This window comes from Canis lupus, chromosome 3, assembly GCF_048164855.1.
Source record: "Canis lupus baileyi chromosome 3, mCanLup2.hap1, whole genome shotgun sequence".
In the NCBI taxonomy this organism is placed as follows: domain Eukaryota; kingdom Metazoa; phylum Chordata; class Mammalia; order Carnivora; family Canidae; genus Canis; species Canis lupus.
This window is the reverse complement of record NC_132840.1, coordinates 64,916,397-64,936,616: the sequence shown is the minus strand read 5'-3', so window position 1 is coordinate 64,936,616 and position 20,220 is coordinate 64,916,397. Positions and strand designations below refer to the sequence as shown.

The 20,220-nt window shown below is 39.3% G+C and overlaps 1 protein-coding gene across 5 annotated transcripts in view; it reads right to left on the bottom strand.

The window, feature by feature from the left end:
• The window catches only part of ATM (ATM serine/threonine kinase), a 116,795-nt gene that overhangs the window by 16,591 nt on the left and 79,984 nt on the right, over positions 1-20,220 (bottom strand). For all 5 annotated transcript variants that reach the window (XM_072821832.1, XM_072821831.1, XM_072821833.1 and 2 more), the window contains 17 exons: positions 19,995-20,082; positions 17,428-17,516; positions 17,226-17,328; positions 16,550-16,698; positions 15,037-15,141; positions 13,313-13,432; positions 12,068-12,302; positions 11,411-11,578; positions 10,188-10,301; positions 9,210-9,427; positions 8,480-8,687; positions 6,994-7,107; positions 6,489-6,647; positions 5,913-6,051; positions 4,806-4,888; positions 2,802-2,942; positions 1,889-2,005 (listed from right to left, as the gene is read on the bottom strand). In XM_072821832.1, the coding sequence (XP_072677933.1) occupies positions 1,889-2,005; positions 2,802-2,942; positions 4,806-4,888; positions 5,913-6,051; positions 6,489-6,647; positions 6,994-7,107; positions 8,480-8,687; positions 9,210-9,427; positions 10,188-10,301; positions 11,411-11,578; positions 12,068-12,302; positions 13,313-13,432; positions 15,037-15,141; positions 16,550-16,698; positions 17,226-17,328; positions 17,428-17,516; positions 19,995-20,082 (2,350 nt within the window). The remainder of the gene's footprint in view (positions 1-1,888; positions 2,006-2,801; positions 2,943-4,805; positions 4,889-5,912; positions 6,052-6,488; positions 6,648-6,993; positions 7,108-8,479; positions 8,688-9,209; positions 9,428-10,187; positions 10,302-11,410; positions 11,579-12,067; positions 12,303-13,312; positions 13,433-15,036; positions 15,142-16,549; positions 16,699-17,225; positions 17,329-17,427; positions 17,517-19,994; positions 20,083-20,220) is intronic.

Here is a 20,220-nt window from a genome sequence, read left to right as displayed (position 1 = left end):
CTGGCCATTCAAATATTTTCTTCTTGAGTTGTCTGTTTCCTTTACCCATTTTCTACTGACATATTAGTCTTTTTATAACTGGTCTGTGAGAGCTATTTATACATTCTGTATAGAAATCCCTTGTTATTAAGATTATAATAATCCTTTGTTGTTACTAGTATTATTATTAAAAACTAATTTTCCTTAGTTGGTCACTTATCTTTCTAGAATCTAATTCTATAAATTTTTTATTTTAACATACTCAAATATGCTGAACTGTTTTGCGTCTTGTGTCCTAAGGAGGCCTTTCATTAATTTATTAACTATGTTGAGAGTCTATTATGTGTTTAATAGAATAAAACAGGCATCTAAAAAAGTGAGTAAGAGGGGCGCCTGGGTAGTTCAGTGGTTGGGCATCTGCCTTTGGCTCAGGTCGTGATCCCAGGGTCCTGGGATAGAGTCCTGCATCAGCCTCCTTGCAGGGAGCCTGCTTCTCCCTCTGCCTGTGTCTCCGTGTCTCTCATGAATAAATAAATAAATAATCTTTAAAAAATAAATAAATAAAATTTAAAAAGTGAGAGACATGGTCAGAGAAGGTCTCTTTGAGGAGGGGACATGGAGAGAAATCAAATGAAGTACAGGAGGGAGTGCAGGGTCTGAGGGAAGACTATTCCAGGCCTGGGGAGTAAGGAGACCCTGAGCTGAATGAAACAAAACCGTATATCAGCCACAGCAGGCAAACCTGGTGAGCAGTGCCCAGCAGGGAGATAACTGAGCATTGATCACAAGAAGGCAGCGCGGGAGAGCAGCAGACACAGCTGTGAGAGCAGCAGGGGCAAAGCACTTTCATTCAGGGATAAGTCAAGTCATCTGAATTCAGAACAGGAAAAGGACAGATTTATTCCATCTCAGATCTCGTAAACAGATCATCCTAGCTGCTGTGCATAAAACGAGCTATGGTGGGCCCAGGGAAGAAGGAAGGAGTTAGCAAGGCATCATGGAAGAGACGTGACTGCGGGGCAGGCACGGCAGAGGTGGCGCAACTGTGACTCGACGGACAGCAGACCAGCAGGGACTTGCTGATGGAACAGATGTGAGATCTGAGAGAGGCAGAGAGAGGGGAGATCAAAGGTTTGCTGATATTGCTACATGGTGTTTAGGAATTACTGCTAACTCTTAGCAGTGGGGACAGTACTGTGGTTCTGTTTTGTTTTCTTATATAACTATACAGTGAAATAAATGTTTACAGATGAAATGATCGGACATTTTGTTTCAAAATAATATTGGAGGGGAGGGGACAAGGGGAAGCAAAAATGAAACAAATTTATCCGTGAACTGAGCACCAATGGAACTGGGTGACAAGGGAATTCATTACGTTATTCTACATACTTCTGTTTATGTTTGAAATTTCCCATAGTAGTAAAAGCAAAAAGAAAAGACTGCCTCCTGATTTTGGACTGAGCAACTGGGTAAAGGTTGAGGCATCTGCTGATCTGTGCAAGAGCAGTTCTTGGTTTGGGGTTTGGTGGGGGAAAGCGGGGATGGGCAGTGGAGGTATTAATTAAAAGTTCTACTTTAAGCTTGCTGAGCCTCAGACCTCTACATAACTCACTCATCTTGTCAGGAACCAGCCCTTCCAAATTCTGTATGTGATCTGACAAAAGACTGCTTTTATAGACTAACTTAAGGGAAAAACAGGGTTCATTATTAGCAGGGAAGATGGCCCAAGGGCAAATGAACCAGGACCCTTGAGCCACCATCCACAACATGTTATTTTTCCAGTGACTCTGCCACACAGAACTTGCATGGCCCACAAAGTCACCAGTGTGTACTCCCACAGCAAACACTGGCTTGAGCCCTAGTCTGCATAATGGCATCATATGGAGGAGCAGAAGCAGAAAGTCATCACCTTGTACGTGCAGATAGTCAGCTTCCTCTTCCTGGTCTCTGTGTTCCTCTGCAGTAACGTGTTACACATCTGGAAAACCTGCTGCATGACAGCGTCTTGTCTCAGGTCATCACGGCCCTTCGGAGTGATCACAGCATGTATCAGTGGGCATCATCCACTTTATTACAAAATCATGCAGCCAGCCACATGAGGACTACGAAAGGGCGCTCAGCAGTCAATCTGCACATCCTCACAGTCTCTTTAATAACTAAGACCTAACGCTATTCCCTCACTCAGAATGAGCTGTACCACTGGGTAGGCCGGACCAACCGGGAAAGATGCTCCCCCCCGCCCCTTGCCACTTCTGTCACTGGGCTAACTGGAGCTCCTGCTCGGGGGGTGCAGGGCACTGTCCTCTCTGCACTATCTCTTGGCGGCCCAGAGAGCTGGGGAGCAGACTAAGGGGACCACCAGCCCCTTGCTGATGCCTTCCACAGCAGTGGGGTGGGGTGGGGTAGGTGAGAGGGTGGGTGTACAGCACCGCCCTCAGGACTGCCCAAGCAAGAGCCTTGAGCCTGAGCTCTTCCAGGAACTAAGCAACAAGCACCTAATGGTTTCCTTAACAAGCTGCTTGTTAACCTCTTCATATCTGTACATTCTACTTCAATCAACTGTTAGAAGGATGGCCTTCCAGAGACACACAAAATTTAGGAAAAGCAATCGGCTTCTAGAAAATAATATATCTATATTCTATTAGTTTTCCTCACTAGCAATTTTTGAGAAGAGAAATAAAGGCTCAAATAAAATAAAATAAAATAAAATAAATAAGAAAAGAAAAGAAAAGGCTCAAAGCAGGATGTAAGTATCAATTACAGTTTTGCTTTGACTTTTTCCACTAAGCCACCAGGGACTGCATCACTGGAGGGAGCCTCACCTTGACGAGCTGTCTCCTTTCCTTGCCATCAGACCCCAAACAGTCTATTATTTTCGGTAAATTTAGACCTCCTGCTAAACGAAATTCTGCTTTAAATGACTGTACAGTCACCAGATTTCTGTATTCTCCTGTGGGGTCCACCTAATAAAACATATAAATGAGAGAATAGGCCAGGTGTACTATGTGCTTTTAAAGAATAATGAAATATACACAACAATTTTAATATTAAATAGAGGGATGTATGACAGTGTATTGCAGGTTAAGAGCTCAAGTGATAATTTACTTCTTGTTTAAATGAAAGAAACAAAATTCAACACTGGAAAGGTTTATCAAGTCACACAAGTCAACTCCCTAAGCATCTCACTGACCCTGGGGTGCACAGTGTTAGAACAGTGTTGCCAAAAAGCTTCTAAAGAACCTGGTTTCAGGTCTCACCACTGACTTTGTCTATGTTAAGTCCTCTGAGAAACAGCAAATGTCTCACAAAAACACGTGAGGTAAAGTTTAGAAAAGTGTACAGGGTGGTCTGCTAGGCTGAACTGCTAATACCTTTGCCAGTGTAGCTGGAAAGGTATTAGTTAATCCATATGACGAAGCTACATTTTTTTTTTTAAGATTTATTTATTTATTCATGAGAGACAGAGAGAGAGAGAGAGAGAGACAGGCAGAGGGAGAAGCAGGCTCCATGCAGGGAGTCTGATGTGGGACTTGATCCTGGGTCTCCAGGATCAGGCCCGCCGAAGGCGGTGCTAAACCGCTGAGCCACCTGAGCTGCCCTGAAGTTCATTTTGAATAAAAAAACTACGTATACTAAGAATGTAGTTAAATGATCTTTGTTTTTAAATTTTTTAAGTTTTTATTTTGGGAGAAGAAATGTGTGGGAAATATCAGAAAGGGAGACTGAACACAAAGACTCCTAACTCTGGGAAATGAACTAGGGGTGGTGGAAGGGGAGGAGGGCGGGGGTGGGGGTGAATGGGTGACGGGCACTGAGGGGGGGGCACTTGACGGGTTGAGCACTGGGTGTTATTCTGTATGTTGGCAAATTGAACACCAATAAAAAATAAATTTATTATTTAAAAAAAGTTTTTATTTTAATTCCAGTTAGTAAACATAGTTATTAGTTTCAGATGTACAATACAGTGATTCAGCACTTCCATACATCACCTGGTGCTCCTCACGACAGGTGTGCTCCTTCATCCCCATCACCTGTTTTCCCCTTCCTCCCACCCTCCTCCCCTCTGGTGCCCAGCAGTGTGTTCTCTAGAGTGAACAGTCCATTACTACACTATAACCTCTATTATTATACACATCTTTACTAATGTGGCATTTCTAGCAATAAAATATCACCACAGCATAGCTAAAAGTATTACCTATATTATAGTTAATTTATTTTTTTTATTTTTTAAGATTTATTTATTTATCTATTTATGATAGACATAGAGAGAGAGAGAGGCAGAGACACAGACAGAGGGAGAAGCAGGCTCCACGCCGGGAGCCCGATGCAGGACTCGATCCCAGGACTCCAGGATCGCGCCCAGGGCCAAAGGCAGGCGCCAAACCGCTGAGCCCCAGGGATCCCCTATTACAGTTAATTTAATACTATAACACATACTGTGTTACTTGATAGGATAATACATGACAGTCAATACATTCTAACACACAGACTTTTTAAAATATAAAGCATTTAGGGACTTTCTTGCCAAGTTAAAAATTAATCTTAGCATAAGCACAAAGAATCTTTTCTTCTTTTGGCTAATGAAGGTGAGTCTACAGACCTTCCCAAGGAAGATGGGAGGTGTGAAACTGATGGAACAAGAAAAGAAAGCAGGAGAGTTCTGTAAGTGTTTGAAGGCTTAGGTAAAGGAAGTCTATGGAGAAACTATAGGCTGAAACAAATGGAAGTGCCAATTTTTAAACCACTTTTGCTCTATTTCAAATGGTTAACCCAAGTAAGAGGAATTTAGTTCAATAATAAAGTCAAGATGGTTAATAGTAAATTACCTTAATTTCCATAGTTGGAACAACAACATCTTCTAAATTCTTCAGTTTAGTGATTGGCTGGTCTGCTGGGATATTGATGCCTTCTATATAGAAAAGAAAGAGGTTCTGGTGACAACTACAAGCTGAGGAAAAGCTCTGAAGTTAAAGCAAAAGAACTTAGCAGATAACACAGACCCCAAACCTGTGGCTGATCTGCAGTTCAGGCTTCGACCCAGAAATGAAGACCTGGGGCTTGAGACACAATGTAGCTCAGGGCCAGAGCAGGACAATGGCTGACATGGCTTACAAGTGACCTTACACTTGACCTTGGCTTACACATGATCTTGCATAAGACCAGGCTGAACACCTTATGATAATCACACAAGAGTCTGCACAGCACATAGATAATTTATTCCCGCCATATTACTATTAAATGTAACCAAAGGAAGTGACAATCAATGTGTTTTGTTGGCTTAGAGGAATATGAGAACCCTCATTCTTATTTTCAAGTATTAAGAATTTAAATGCAAAGACCTGATTCTGAACAGAAAAAGGAATACAATTGTTAAAATATGGGCAGAGAGACTTATAAGTACATACACATAACCAAATATTACAGCACCTGATAATTATTTGAACAGCACAGTAAGAAGAGCAAAGGATTACATGCAAGGCATTCTAACACGTATGGAGGAAATGATAAAGGCTTGTCATTTTTAAGACCTTGCATTTGCACAGTGAGTAACCAACATCATTTTCAGAAAGCTTTGATGCTGAAAACTGTCAGTTATTCAGTTATTTTAATGGACTTGCCTCTATGCAATTAATTCTCTGCAAAAAGTATTTTGTACCAAGAGTCTCCCAGAAAAATCAAATCATTACTTTAGTGCAATCATGTATTACCAGATAGATATAATATATTAAAGGAAAAGTGACTAGGGGTTTTTGAAGTTACTAGATAAAAATTCAGCTATAGACCATGCAGTGAATTGTAATCTTAAGGACTTTCATGTCTGCAATTAATGTTACGTATGTAAGTTAGAGAGATTACATATTCGGTGCTATAATTAATATATCCATACAGAGAAAAACAGCATAAAAGCAACACTCATTCTTCCAAACACCTACTTCTCTGAGTCTTCCACTGAGCGGCATCTAAGTTTGCTAATATGATGTAAGCATCACAAAGTGCTTCCACACTTCTGACCATATGAGGTCTCCGACTTCTGATAGTGTGGATTATTCTGTTTGCAGCCTCTGTTCGATCCTGTTCATTAAAAAAAAAAAAAAATTACATAAAGAAATACCCAACACTTGAACTTTTCAGAGTTATAACAAAAGGAAAAGCAAAATTTATGCACTAATCTAAACACTGGAAAGACTATAATCCCTCAAAAATGAAAATAGTCACCTTCTGAATGAAATACTCAAAGGTTCAATAATATCAATAGTAAAGGACTTGGGTGTGTTTTGAAATCTATTTTTTCTTTGCTCAATGCTGTGAGGAAAAAAAGTATTGGTATCTACTATGTTTGGAGAATATTCAGGAATTTGGAACCAGCTTTAAGTAGAATAACAAAGGATTTAAAAACTGAATACAGTTAGCAACACACATTCTTAGAATCTCTGAGATTTAAGAAAGGAATATTGCAGGAAAATATAAATACTACAATTCAAAAAGGTATGTGTATTTAATCCAAATACCTCATCGAGCTGAGAGCTTTGTTTAGGTGCATTTTTAGTTATTCTACTCCTTCTTGCTGCCTCTGGTTTGGTCAAAAATTCATCTTTGTTTGCATTTGCTAAGGCCAGTATAATAAACAAAGTGTGATGGGGGTGCTCCATTGAAATTCTAGAGATAAGCTGTTAGAAAATAAAGAACAATTAGTTTTATGCAACCAACCAACCAAACAACCAAGAATAGGAAATCCGTAACATTTTTCATTCTGTTTGGCATTAAAGAGAAGTGTATCTCTACCACATACTGCCGTGGGTAGAGTATGTGTGTGACACGAAGGAAGGATAGGAATGACAGGAAAACTAAGTAACTTATACGGGGTGAGCCAAGACAAAAGGAAATTTTTATTTCCACCCCCTTAAAGCATAATAAATATGAATGACTATTTTTGTATTTTCATTTCCTAGAGTGGAACAGTAATATATAACATGAAAGGAAAGCAACTGTGTTTTGATTTTCAGGTTTACTTACATTATTGAGGACTTCATGAAATCCTAGGCCTCCCATCATTTTGGTCCCCATTCTGGCAGCCAACTGGTACATGAGAGGCAAAAATTTATATGATGGAATCTTCATTCCATCTCTCTACCATTAAAAAAAAAAAAAAAAAAACTTTAAGAAATAATGTATTTTTTAAAATTTATTTTTTATTTTTATTTTATTTTTTTTTTAAGATTTTATTTATTTATTCATGAGAGACACACAGAGAGAGAGGCAGAGACACAGGCAGAGGGAGAAGCAGGCTCCATGCAGGGAGCCCGATGTGTAACTCGATCCCAGGACTCTGGGATCCCGCCGAACCAAAGTTAGACGCTCAACCGGTGAGCCACCCAGGAGTCCCTGAAATAATGTATTTCAAAAAAAATCTCACATATAAGCAAATTAGATAAGATATAATGCTACTAGCACAACCATCTACTTGTTTGTTTGTTTGTTTTTTTTTAGATTTTATTTATTTATTCATGAGAGACAGAGAGAGAGAGAGAGAGAGGCAGAGACACAGGCAGAGGGAGAAGCAGGCTCCATGCAGGGAGCCTGACATGGGACTCGATCCCGGGTCTCCAGGATCAGGCCCTGGGCTGAAGGAGGCGCTAAACTACTGAGCCACCTGGGCTGCCCTCCATCTACTTGTTAATAATACTTCACTATCTTTTTTCCCTTGAGATGCATTTTAGGTGGATCTTCCTGATGAATGGTAATCTAGGTTGAGTCATTGGTGAGTCACAGTATTTGATCCTAAATTAAACTGTATTCATAAATGGAACACTTGCACTGATTACATTCCAGTGAATCCAAGGAGGACAAATGTAGATTTGAGGGCTATTGTGATCTGGACTATAGAGAAGTTGGTGTGTAATAAAATGGAGTAACTTTATCCCCTATGCTGAAACTAACAGGATACCAGCCCCTATGCATACTAGCTCAGAGATTGCTCATATCTATTATGAGTCTTATTCTTTTCAACGAGAAGAAACATTTTACTTTTATGTTTCATATTGATTGACAATGTAGATCCTGTAAGCATAACTTTAACATTAGGTATCATCAATAAAAACTAAAATTTTAATAAATACTCATGAAATATTACTGCCTTCATGTTTTCCTAAATTTTTTTTTTTCATTTACAAAAGTAATTCACACTTTTGTAAAAATCGCAGAAAAGATAAAGCAGGAGGAAAGACCTGCCTGTGGTTCCATCATCTTTAAGCATCTTCCAAATCTCACAGGTTGGCATTCTGGTACTTTCCAGGGGTAACTGAGAAAGTAGGGGCAAAGACTGAACTAAATGTTATCACCTCCACATAAACCTGTGTCATTGGAGCTCAAGTACCCATGAGTAAAGCACTGAACCAAATACCGGTGATACAAAGAATATACAAAATCTGTGACACTAGTGGGCTTAACGTCTAAACTTTTCAAGCACAGACCAGAAGAGTGGGTTCAAAAAAAGACTCACCTTCATCATGCCATTGACTTCAGGAACTCCGGAATTTTCAAGCCAGAGAGAACAAAGACGGAATATCCACATATCATGTCCTTCTCCACTCAATAAGCAACTGATGTAATTTTCAACTGCTTTACATAAGAAACGTTTACGATCCTCTTTCAGTGCACGGAGTGCACATTCATCCAGCTCCAGCTCCCGCTGAACCTTTACTGTGTATCTTGCATTCGATAATTAAAGGAAAACACAACACCCGTCAGATGGTACAGAACTACAAAATCATACATGAGATACAACATAAATGAATAATCAGGTGACCATCCCAGGAGAAAGAAGCAAAATTCTAAAAATTCTAAGAGAACAAATTTACTTTTAGTATCTTAAAGTCTGTGCAATTCCAAAGCCATTCTAGACAAACAGGGACAGAGCGGACCCTCCCCAAGATGCCTACTTTACTCAATTTTCTATTTTCCCTATTGTATACCGGCCAAAGGCAGGTTTGAAGAAGGGTTTAATTACATTGGAAGAGATAACTCTTCTGTATTTAATTTCAACACCTATCTCTTTTTAACTATGATACCAACAAATCCAAAAGCAAAACAAAAAGCTAATATCCATATACTCTACAATGCACTTGGAATCATACAAAGTGAATTCACGCTCTGGTTCCGCACACCTCTCTACATATAGTCACTGTATCTCTGTGTAGCTTGTCACTTATCACTTGTAGACCTCTCATTACCTGTTGGTCTGGATTTTATGTTCCCTAAGAAGGCCCACTTCCTCTTTGGCCCTTTTCAAAAGAGCCTGCTTGTTTTCAAACTCTGATGATTTCATGTAGTTTTCAATTCTCTGGTACTGTGTATCTGAGAACCGTGCTAATGAGAGAAACGCTTTCATTTTTCCATTTCTAAGTTCATCACTGCTTTCTCCATCGTAATTTCTAGCAACTTCCACTGCCTTGAAGAAAACACAATTATATTGAGAAACTAAATGCACTAAAGAATCAAAGAAATACCCGCTCTAAGGTTCAATTTATATATATATATAAATTATTTACATTAATGGTATTGGTATTTTTTACATATACATACACACACACACACACACACACACACACACACACGGATAAGCTAAATTATACTAAGTATTTGAAATTTTCAAACAACTTTGACAGCATAGAAATAACCTGAACAGCTAATATATTAAAGAATTGTACAAAAACAAATGGCTCCATAAAATTTAAAGATAGTCATATTAAGATTTTCATGCTACACTAGCTATTTCCTCAATTAATTAAACTAAAGGAGTCAGAAGGAGCAACAGGAAGGTTGAAAGGGGCTGGGGCACAGAAGTGCTAGCCCTAAACGTAGGGCAGCTGAGTTACAAAGGAATAGTAAAGACTGATGTGCATATTCCTTAATCAGCTCTTTTTGTAGATAAATAAATGGAGAAATGATTAGAAACAGCTTGTTAAGAGAGTAGCTGGTGCTGAGGGGGTGGAGGGCAGACATATCTGGGCTTATTTCAAAACAAGGTCCTTCCTTTTTAACACTGTATTTCATTCTGCCTTAAAAATTACACAGAGCTACCACAGTAATAATATATACAAAAAATGAAATCTTTTAACTTTTATTTGCATTTGAAAGGCACATGGCCCTGAAGAAAAGATTGAGTGTATTCATGCTGCAAACTCTCAAGGACTGCTAGAAAACTTTACCTTTTCTAGATAGGTCTGCATAATCACTGCAGGGTTTTCTAGGCAAGTTTCTGCTAACCAGGTGCCACAAACCCTCAGACACTCTGTGTACAGAAGGCTTAGGTCGGGATCATTCTGTGTACGGAAAACAGAATCGTAAAAAGTCATTCATTACCTAATGAGTATACAAAAGTATCTTCCATGTAGGGAAAAAGCAAGTTAGAAATATTTTTCCTCATCTGCTTTCACCATACCACAATTAAAAGTATGTAAGTTTTTATGAAATAATCATCTCCCACTGCTTATTATTATTATTACTATTGGAGCACCTCATAATTACTGAACACTCATATATGCTAGCACTTCACAAAGGCTCTGGGTGTATTAGGTCATTTCAAGAGGTTCAAGGTTCAAGAACCCTATGAAATGAGAACTGTTAGTCTCCCTAATTCACAGAGTTCAACGTTAATGCTGAGAATGGGTAACTGCACCCAGACTTCCTTCTGGCTACATCTGTGAGGCAACATTTAAGCATCATATGGTCAGCTATCAGTGCTCGGTGTAGTGATAAACTCTCTGATAATGGAGGATTATCATACGAGTGCCCAGTACAGAAACCACAGGAAGCTGAGAGTCACTAAGCAGCATGCGTCAGAAGGACAGCATTGTGGGCACACCTTTAAACACTGCGCAAGTCCTGCAAATGCCTCTACTTTTCCATCATATGCTGGACACAGAGCTACAGAAGCTAACACATTTTCAGCAACCAGTAGGTAATGTTAGAGAAAATATCATACATTGTATGTCCTAAGTAGGTAGACTGACAATAATTCCCATTTGCTTTTCTTTTAATGTCTGTTCTCTCACGCATTTCCTCTATTTTTTTTATGTCAAACTTATAGTAGCTTTCTCCCCTCACCACTCTCTAGTAGTCCTTTCATGTTTATTTCCCACACACCCTTCTCCAATTCTACATAAAGTTAAAACAAAACAAAACAAAAACAGCTTCATACTGGGATAAATCAAATTACCACAAGATGGATAGAATTATTATAAATAGAAAAAAAAAAGAGTATTTTCTAAACTTCTTTTACAAATACTAATTTTCCAGGCTCTTACAATTTCTTGTTCATGGATCAATAATTTCAAGGCTTTCATAAAACTGTGGATTTATTAAAAATATTTTAAAGCACAGTAATTTTTATAACAGTAATTAATTTAGCCAATTAAAAAAAATAGTGAACCTGTGCACAACTGGCATCCAACTTCTTGATCATTTGCTTGAGAATACTTAGGGCAAGACTCTGCTCCTTTTTTGCCCAAAATACTTGTGCTTCCTCCAGCTGCCACTCAGAGACTCCACAACTTGCTGGATTATACTGTTTAATTTGAAATATTGCTCTTTCAGGGAGCTGAAATGAAAATGACATGAGAATAAATACTTTTACTACTACTACTACTACCTGAATAATCATGACAGCAGTAACTACCATTCATTGATGACTCTTTGGAAGAACTATCTTAAGCACATCTCTATCTGCCTCCTCCAGCCCCACAACTGTCTGTTTTCCCCATAAATACATAGATACATACAAGAATATGTATGTGTGTGTGTTTGTACACTATATAAACACTATAGAAACTCACTTAACTGTTATCGATATAATAAGTTAGGTATATTCTCATTTCAGAACTAGGAAACAGGCTTAGAGGAGGTAAATACCCTGTCCAAGGCTTAAACTTAAGTCTGATGCCAAAATGGAGAATCTTGAACAATTATGCGAAACAGTATTTTTATAATAATCTGTTTCTCAAGACATTTCTGTTTTACTCGTGCTTTCTATTTTCTGCCATAAAAGGAAAGGTCATGGGTGAGACGATATGGTTCTGAATCCTATTACCTGAGTGTTCTTGGCAGTTCGGGCCAGTATGGAAAGTTCTACAAGGTGCTTGGTAAGAATGTCCCTAAAACATTCTCTCTGGGAGTTCTCCATTTCCTTTTCCATCAGGATTTCCAAAATGACTGTGCGGAGAGCCATGATGGGCTCCTGGAAACTGAAATCACTGTCTTTGAGAAGCTGGGAGTGTTTCCGCCACTTTGTGTATACTTCGGATGGTTGCCTATCCGTGACTGATCTGAAAGTACAATCACAGAATTCATGCAAGCAAGGGAAAGGAGGAAAATAAGATCCCTATTATGCAGGTTCTATATTTAAGATATAATACAAAAGAGTTTTTACAGTAAGGACACTAGAAATTCAAAATGGTTTAAAAGAAGGACCAAAGTTTAGAAAGCTACAAAACCATCAGACCTCCGAAGGTCAGCACAGGGGCTACAGATGAACATTTTTAAAGACTGTCTTAAAAAGCAGCATTTCTAAGTATATATTCTTCTGAAATGAGAACACATTCATCAAGTGTGTCATTCAGAACGCGCCCTGTGGAAAAGTAGACATGTCAGCAAGGAAATGAAGTGAACTCCTGAATTTCTACTGTGCCCAACTAGGCACCGGGGGTGACTCTTTGCATAATGACAGTTGTTAAAGAAATCACAATTCAGTGAGAGACAATGCTGGCAACTGGCAAAGGTTTCACTTACCAACATTATATATTAAATGAAGAGAAAATGCACATTGTGGAATTAGTTTACATGGAAAGTCTGCTTCCCACACGTTACTGCCCAATCCCTCAGGACCACTGCACTGACAAGAATAGAGGGGACACAGGGACAGGAAGAAGACAAGGTGATGACTAGGAAATTAAAGCTCCTTTAGGAAGCTTCTAGGTCAGCATGGCAGAAGGGACCTAAAACAACACTGATGCCACAGCAGTGCTGCAACAGAATGGGGGACCATGAGCTCTGGCAGAAAATCATGAAAAAACAATTTTATCTGGGGTAGGACAGGGGAAGAGCCGTAAAGAAGAAAGCACAATGAAGCTAAATTTCAAAAACCTGTATTTTTACAATAAATATTTTTGAAAATGCTTATTTTAATAAAAGCACAGTGCATGAGGCTAATCGACTTCTATTTTCTAAGAGAAACAAACCTACAGCTAGCTTCTTTCCTCATTTCTTAAGTGACTGCTGAGAGAGAAGAGCAGAGCTGCACCTGAGGGTGGGTTATGCAGCCGTCTGAACCACATACCTGGAGAGGAGCTGCCCGATGTTTTCGAGCTCCCCGATGGCCTGCAGCCTGCTGAGTGTGGGGTAGAGTGAGTACACAGACTCGAGGCCACCCTTGCACAGCTCTTCCACTTCCTTCACCCTGGTGGCAGCAAACACAAGACACTTGGGACACTTAGAGGTTTTCAGAAATATCACAGTTCAACCCTGCTGCTACAGAGTTCTTCTCCCTGGCTTTGCTGTTGACAGAGTGCCCCCGAAATTCATGAGCACCAGCACGACACGTGGGCATGGAAGCATCGTCTGGGCCGGAGGTTCATCCCACTCTCCCACTCCTGGCGGTTTAACCCACAGCACATTACTGGCTACCTAAGTTTTTTCACTTTCAGAATTATTCAGAAGCTTAAACAATACGTATGGAAAGAGCCTGACAAAATGGCTAGCACCTAATAAGCACTGAAATGGTAGTCAATCTTCCTGTAATAAAATACAGCATTTAACAGGTCAACAGGTTGTTTGTTTTTTTAGGATTTTATTATTTATTCATGAGAGAAGCAGAGAGAGAGAGAGAGAGGGGCAGAGACACAGGCAGAGGGAGAAGCAGGCTCCATGCAGGGAGCCCGATGTGGGACTTGATCCCGGGTCTCCAGGATCAGGCCCTGGGCTGAAGGCGGCGCTAAACTGCTGAGCCACCCGGGCTGCCCCAGCAACTACTGTTAAATAAAAAAGTGTCTTACATATGTTTAGTAGCCTGTTACAGTTAAGTACCGTCTTGTGCATGATCTCATCTGTGCCTCATAACAAGCCTTCATATCTGTAAGTCCGACCATTAGTCACCACTTTACAAAATGAACACTAATGCTAGGAGCTCAGTGCCACACAACTACTAGAGGAGACAGGATTAAAACTGCAGGAAGCGGACAGAGGCGGGAATCAATGAGACATTCTTCAGGGTTCTGCATAAAGAGCTCAGCTTGTCCCAGTGGGAATTTTTTTTTTTTTTCTTAAAGATCTGGGGCAGCCCAAGTGGCTCAGCGGCTTAGCGCTGCCTTCAGCCCAGGGTGTGGGCTCCCTGCATGGGGCCTGCTTCTCCCTCTGCCTGTGTCTCTGCCTCTATCCCTCTCTCTGTCTCTCTCATGAATAAATAAATAAAATCTTTAAAAAAAAATAAAAGAAAGATCTGAACCATATGAACAAATAAAGGCATAACATTAAACAAAAAAAGTAACAATTTATGCAAGCACTTAACATACAAGCATGTTCCTACATCTAAAACAAAAATAGAAAGGTTTTATTGGTTCTATCTATCTATCTATCTATATTTGACAAATGTATTAAAGGATTCTCTAATATAAAACATTGAAACACGGAGAATCCCTTTTCAAGGAAGGGAAAACAACTGTTAAGATAGGCATACCCACAGCTCCTACAAAAACATTCCTTCAGAAGATAAAACTCATCTGAGTGCTTACTTCTTAGATGTACAGCAGCTACAAAATTGTTAATCCCAGGATTTTGCCTCCCCCTTCTGTACCCCGAGAGCATGAACACTGACTGGCATGATTTATTACACAGTGAACTTGGTTTTTGAGAGGAGAATGGAAATAACAAAAAAAACAGCCTGACCAAAGCCAACAAGTCCTTATCTCTTCATTACTAGGGGAAATCTTCACATTGAAATTATCAAGTTTTCAGAAAAGCAGCCATGAATTAAATGTTAAAATATAGTAACTCATTTTATAATACCTGGCATATCTGAGACTTTCATAAAATGTGGAGAATTCTCTATCTCTTAGAGACTGGAGAGCATTGTACAATGATTCATGGTAACTGATTCCTTCTGTTCCTTTGCTGTGAGATAATTAAAATATAAGGGGAAAAAATGGAATTATAAACAAAGAATCTTAAAATATCCACGTATAAATAGTTTCACTGAAAAAACAAAATTCGACAACTAAAATGAAAACTTCTCCATTTAAAAAAAAATGCATTTCTAGGAATTTTGTCAAGAAATACAAAGAATTTTGCAGATCATTTAAGTTATTCCGGCAGAAGAAAGTAAACTTCTCAGATATTTTGCCTGGTTCTAACTATGCTATCTTCTCATTTAATGACTCTGTGAACATCGACTGTGTGCCAGGCACCAGGCACCAGATTCCAGAGGGGAATCCATGAGTGGACAAGTCAGATAGGTCGTCCTTCTCATAGAGCTCATGCTATGGTTTGGAGAAGATGGACAATAAATAAGAAAACTATTGGACAGTAATGACGACATGTGAAGAATTAAAAGAGGAACCAGAATTCTTGGGTGGCTACTCTGGATGAGTGGTCAGCAGAAGTCTGAGATGGGACACTGTTAAACTAGAATCTGAATGAAAGAAGCCACACGCATGGCAAGCGGCAAAAAAACAAGATATATGTAAGGCCTTGAGGTGGAAATACATTGGCCTGCAGGAAGAACACAGAGGAAGCCCACGTGCCCATAATGAAGCCAGCAGAGGGAAGGATGGGATGCGGTGATTTATAGAGGCAAGCACGAATAGGCTCCTACAGTAAAATGCTGTAAAAATATGAGAGCAAATCTCTAATTTTACAGCAATCTAATGGTCTGAAATTTGAAAGACATTTCAATTAATGAAATTTTTTCAATGAAGGCAATTCAACATATAATTAATAGGATTTCATTATTTGGTATTTTTGTCACCTATTTTGACATAAAAATTATTTTATTTTTACATAAAAGTGAACCTTTTATTGGATGAGGCGTTTGGCTTTCCACTCAGAAAAAAAATGGTGACATTACATTTAGGTTATAAACGGTATCTTCCTGTGTTCCTGTTTCTTTTACAAAAGAAAACCTTTTATCAATAAAGCAGTCTTCTGTGAACCATCCAGCCAGTAAAAGAGCAATGTGACTAACTAAAGAATCTGCAGCAGGGAGTGGGAAGGGAAAGGACTATATTTTTCTTGAATTTATAAACAAAAAGTCGTTCATGAAAATATACATTTTAGATTGCTATTTTCAAGTACATCTTGGGGGTGGGAGCGGAGGTGCCCTGGCTAAGAGGAAGGTGAAACTGAAACGTAGGCATAGTCACTGCTTACTGCTGTCCTAGTCAAGCATTCAGGCATGTCTACAGCTGACAGCATCTATAAAACATACAATACACAACCCGTTCCCCTCAGAGGGTGAGATTAAAAACAATTTCCTGTTTACAACTAGAGAAATGGTAGTAAAAAATGTCTGGGTTCTTCCTACTTGACAGAAATGCAGTGCTCCCACTGCATGTTCCTCCACGCAGCTTGGTAGTGGAGCTCCTGTAGCTCGGCACAGCACTCCTTGTTTTCATGATCTAATCCTTTTAAATAGATGGAGAGAATATGGCAGAGTCCCAAATTCTGCAAGGCCTAAGCAGTTTAAAAAAAAAAAAAAAAAGTTCAGTACTCAAAGGTAACAGAACTAGAGAAACAGCAATCAAACAGGAAAAGTAACTTTGACAACACATCACGAAAATCCCAAAACACAGTTTAGTATGTTCCCCTCAGAACACAAAGATGGAGCTCACAAGACCCTGCCACATGATGGGGGAGTGGCTAAGGATAAAGAACATCAGTCAGCAGCACAAGGATGGCCCTTGGGCCCAACTCTAGCGCAAACCATGAGAACAGTTTACATGAGACCCATCCACCCCATGGCACACTGCACAGTGAAGAATGTCTTCTGCTGTCAGCTAACAAGACTGTGACCAACAAATCTACATGATCTTTTAGGTCAATGTTCCACCCAATTCAGTTGTGTGTCCCCCTCTGGAGTTTAGCCCAATGCCTGAAAAGCAGGTAACTTGCACTCTCACCTCTAGTGTGCCCCCACTGACACGTTAAAATCATGTCAGCACTCCACTAGTAGTGCTTCTCCAGGGCAGAAAATAACTCACCTGAATTATTCCTGCCTGGCGGGTTGATGAGGAGATTGCTGTCTCAAGGTCATAGGTAACCAGGGCTTTCCCCCACATTGCTTCATGTTCATATGTACGCAGTCTATAAAGAAAGATTTTCAAAATGCCTTTTAGTTTTACATGCACATAACTCCTTCACAGACAGAATTACCACACCGTTATCTAGAAACACGCAATTTACCTAGTAAGGGGCTGTAACATTTTCCCTCCGCCACAGCCATACAGACTGTCTGGCTCTCCTATACTTCTGTAGATTTCTAAAAGCAGATCCTAAAAACACGGCAGCAACAAAAATGGGAGAGGAAAAATATCACTTTATGAATTTAGCAAATGGGAAATTTTATCATTACCAACATGTATCTCCTAACTCTGTTATAAAAGTAAGAGACAGTGATACCAAAATATAAAGTTTTGAACACAACAAACTGATTCCAGAGAACAGAATGACTGACTCCCCTGAAAAGAACTGCTCACAATTTCATGAATTTAAATAAGAAATCAATCCCAATCTATCGGACTTTTAACACATACAAAAATAATCATGTGAGTTAGAAGAGCTGGCTCAGTCAGAGGAGCATGTGACTCTTGATCTGAGGGTGATGAATTCAAGCCCTACGATGGATATACAGATTACCTAAAAATAAAATCTTAAAACAAAAATATTAAATGAATCCCTGTCAAAATACTACAGCATTTTTCCCAGAGCTAGAATATACAATCCTAAAATCTGTATGGATTCACAAAAGACTGAGAATTTAAAAAAAAAAAAAAAAAAAACAGTAAAAACAAAAACAAATAATACTATTAACGACTAAAACTGTACATGGGAAATGATGTCTGCAAAATCTGACTCCTGAAAACTGAATGTAGTAAAAATAAAGGTCACGAATTTTTCTTTGAAAGAAAACTCAAAATTGCATTGTATTACAATTGATAAAATGTGGTATGGATAAAGAAGTGGCTTACTGACTCAAATCTTTGTTGTAAAGTTTGCACAAAATAGATTGTTTAAAATCATCTCAGTAAAATAAAAATGAAAATAGAAAACAAGAGAAAATGGGGTTGCCTGGGGGGCTCAGTCAGTTAAGCATGCAACTCTTGGTCTCAGCTTAGGTCTTAATCTCAGGGTCATGAGTTCAAGCCCAGCATTGAGCTCCACACTGGGCATGGAGGAAAGGAAAGGAAAGGAAAAAGGAAAGGAAAAAGGAAAGGAAAGGAAAAATAAAGGAGAGGAGAGGAGAGGAGAGGAGAGGAGAGGAGAGGAGAGGAGAGGAGAGGAGAGGAGAGGAAAGAAAAAAATGAAAAAGCTAGAAACTTTTGCAGAGAAAACCAAACAAGAGCTTTATTAATAGTGCTTGCTCTGGGAGATACTTACTACATACAAATTTACCAATACTGGCATAATTCTATACTTCTAATTCAACTGTTTATATTCACAAACATCAAACTGAGCCCTTTGTGTTGGAACATTCAGGACCCAAGCCTCATACAGTGTCTTAACACAGGAAATACTCTAAGAACTCAGGTAAGACTATAAAAAAGCAAAAAGGGAAAAGAGAAAGGAGAATGGGACAAACCCAGAGAGGACACACCTCACACAAGGTGTGGCTGAGGGTCCTAAATGTTCACAAAACATCAGGGAAGACGCTGGAGGGAAGGTGACCCTCTACTAGTCACCTGAAGTTCGGGAGGGTGGGGAGAGCTTTAGCAAGTGCTGCCTGAGGGAGCGTGGAAGGTCCTTCACAAAGTCTGGCTGTGAAGGGAAGGGAGGCCAGAAAGGGGGGATGGAAGAGAACACAGGGCAGAGGGAAATGACTTTGTGTTTGTCTGAAGGGGGATGATTTTATTTTGTCTTCAGGAGGCTTCACACCCAGCATGGGACATGAATTCATGACCACGAGATCGAGAGCTGCATGCTCCAGCAACCGAGTCAGTGGGCGCCCCTGAGGGGGTGATTCTCAAAGGAGTGTGGAAACCTGTGTACACACTCAGAGGAGGGCAGTGCAGTAAAGAACTAATTCTCTGAGAAAGAGTTCATAAAAATGAAACCGTCTAGTCCAGAAAGGACCATCTGGACTAAAAAGAGGAGGTATTTGGGGGAACAGACGCAGAGAGACTTCATATCTGATGGGGAAGGTGGTGGGACCTCTTCTCTCTGTCCCCTGTTTTCTTCAAGAAACAAGCAGGACGAGATAAGCAGGGCTTCAGGCAAAGCAGAAGGGCTGACACAAGTCATTTCAGAGGAATGAACTGACCAGAGATTCAGTGAGGGTGGACATTCAGAGATTTACAGAAGAAGCCATCTGCCCTAAGATGTGACATGCAAGAGACAAGTAAACAAATGAATATATGATTACGAATGTTAAATGCTATAAAGAAAATCAACAGGCTACTGTGGCAGAAAAGATACGGTATAAAAAAAAAAAAAAAAACAGATACGGTATCAATTTACCCCATGAGATAGGTGGTTTTACTTCCAATTTGCAGATAAAGGAACTCAAGGTTGTAAGTAATTTTGTGCAAGATTTTACAACTAAGTGGCAGAGTAAGTTAATAACTTACAACTAAGTCTGTCTGCTACTCCAAGGTCTAACCTTCAAACCATGAACTTAAGGTATATGACACTCAGTCTAAATAGTAATGTCACTTTGAAAATTAAATGACATCTCTATAATCTCAGTAACAAAATAATAATCCAAAATATAAAATAAATAGTATCACAAATAATAATGTCTCTATAATATTTACCTGTAAACTTATTCCAGTTTCTTCTTTACTTTTTTCACTCAAACTAGAAATAGCTGTATTCTGGCTTGCTTCCTCAAACGTAAGACTTCTGTTTGTAACAAGAGCACTTCTTTTAATAAGAATCTACTATTTTGAAGCTTGTTGATATATACTATAGATAGACTTGGATGGGAAAAAAAACTAACCAAGGTCACAGTTAAAACATAATGAACCATTTACTCTAAAT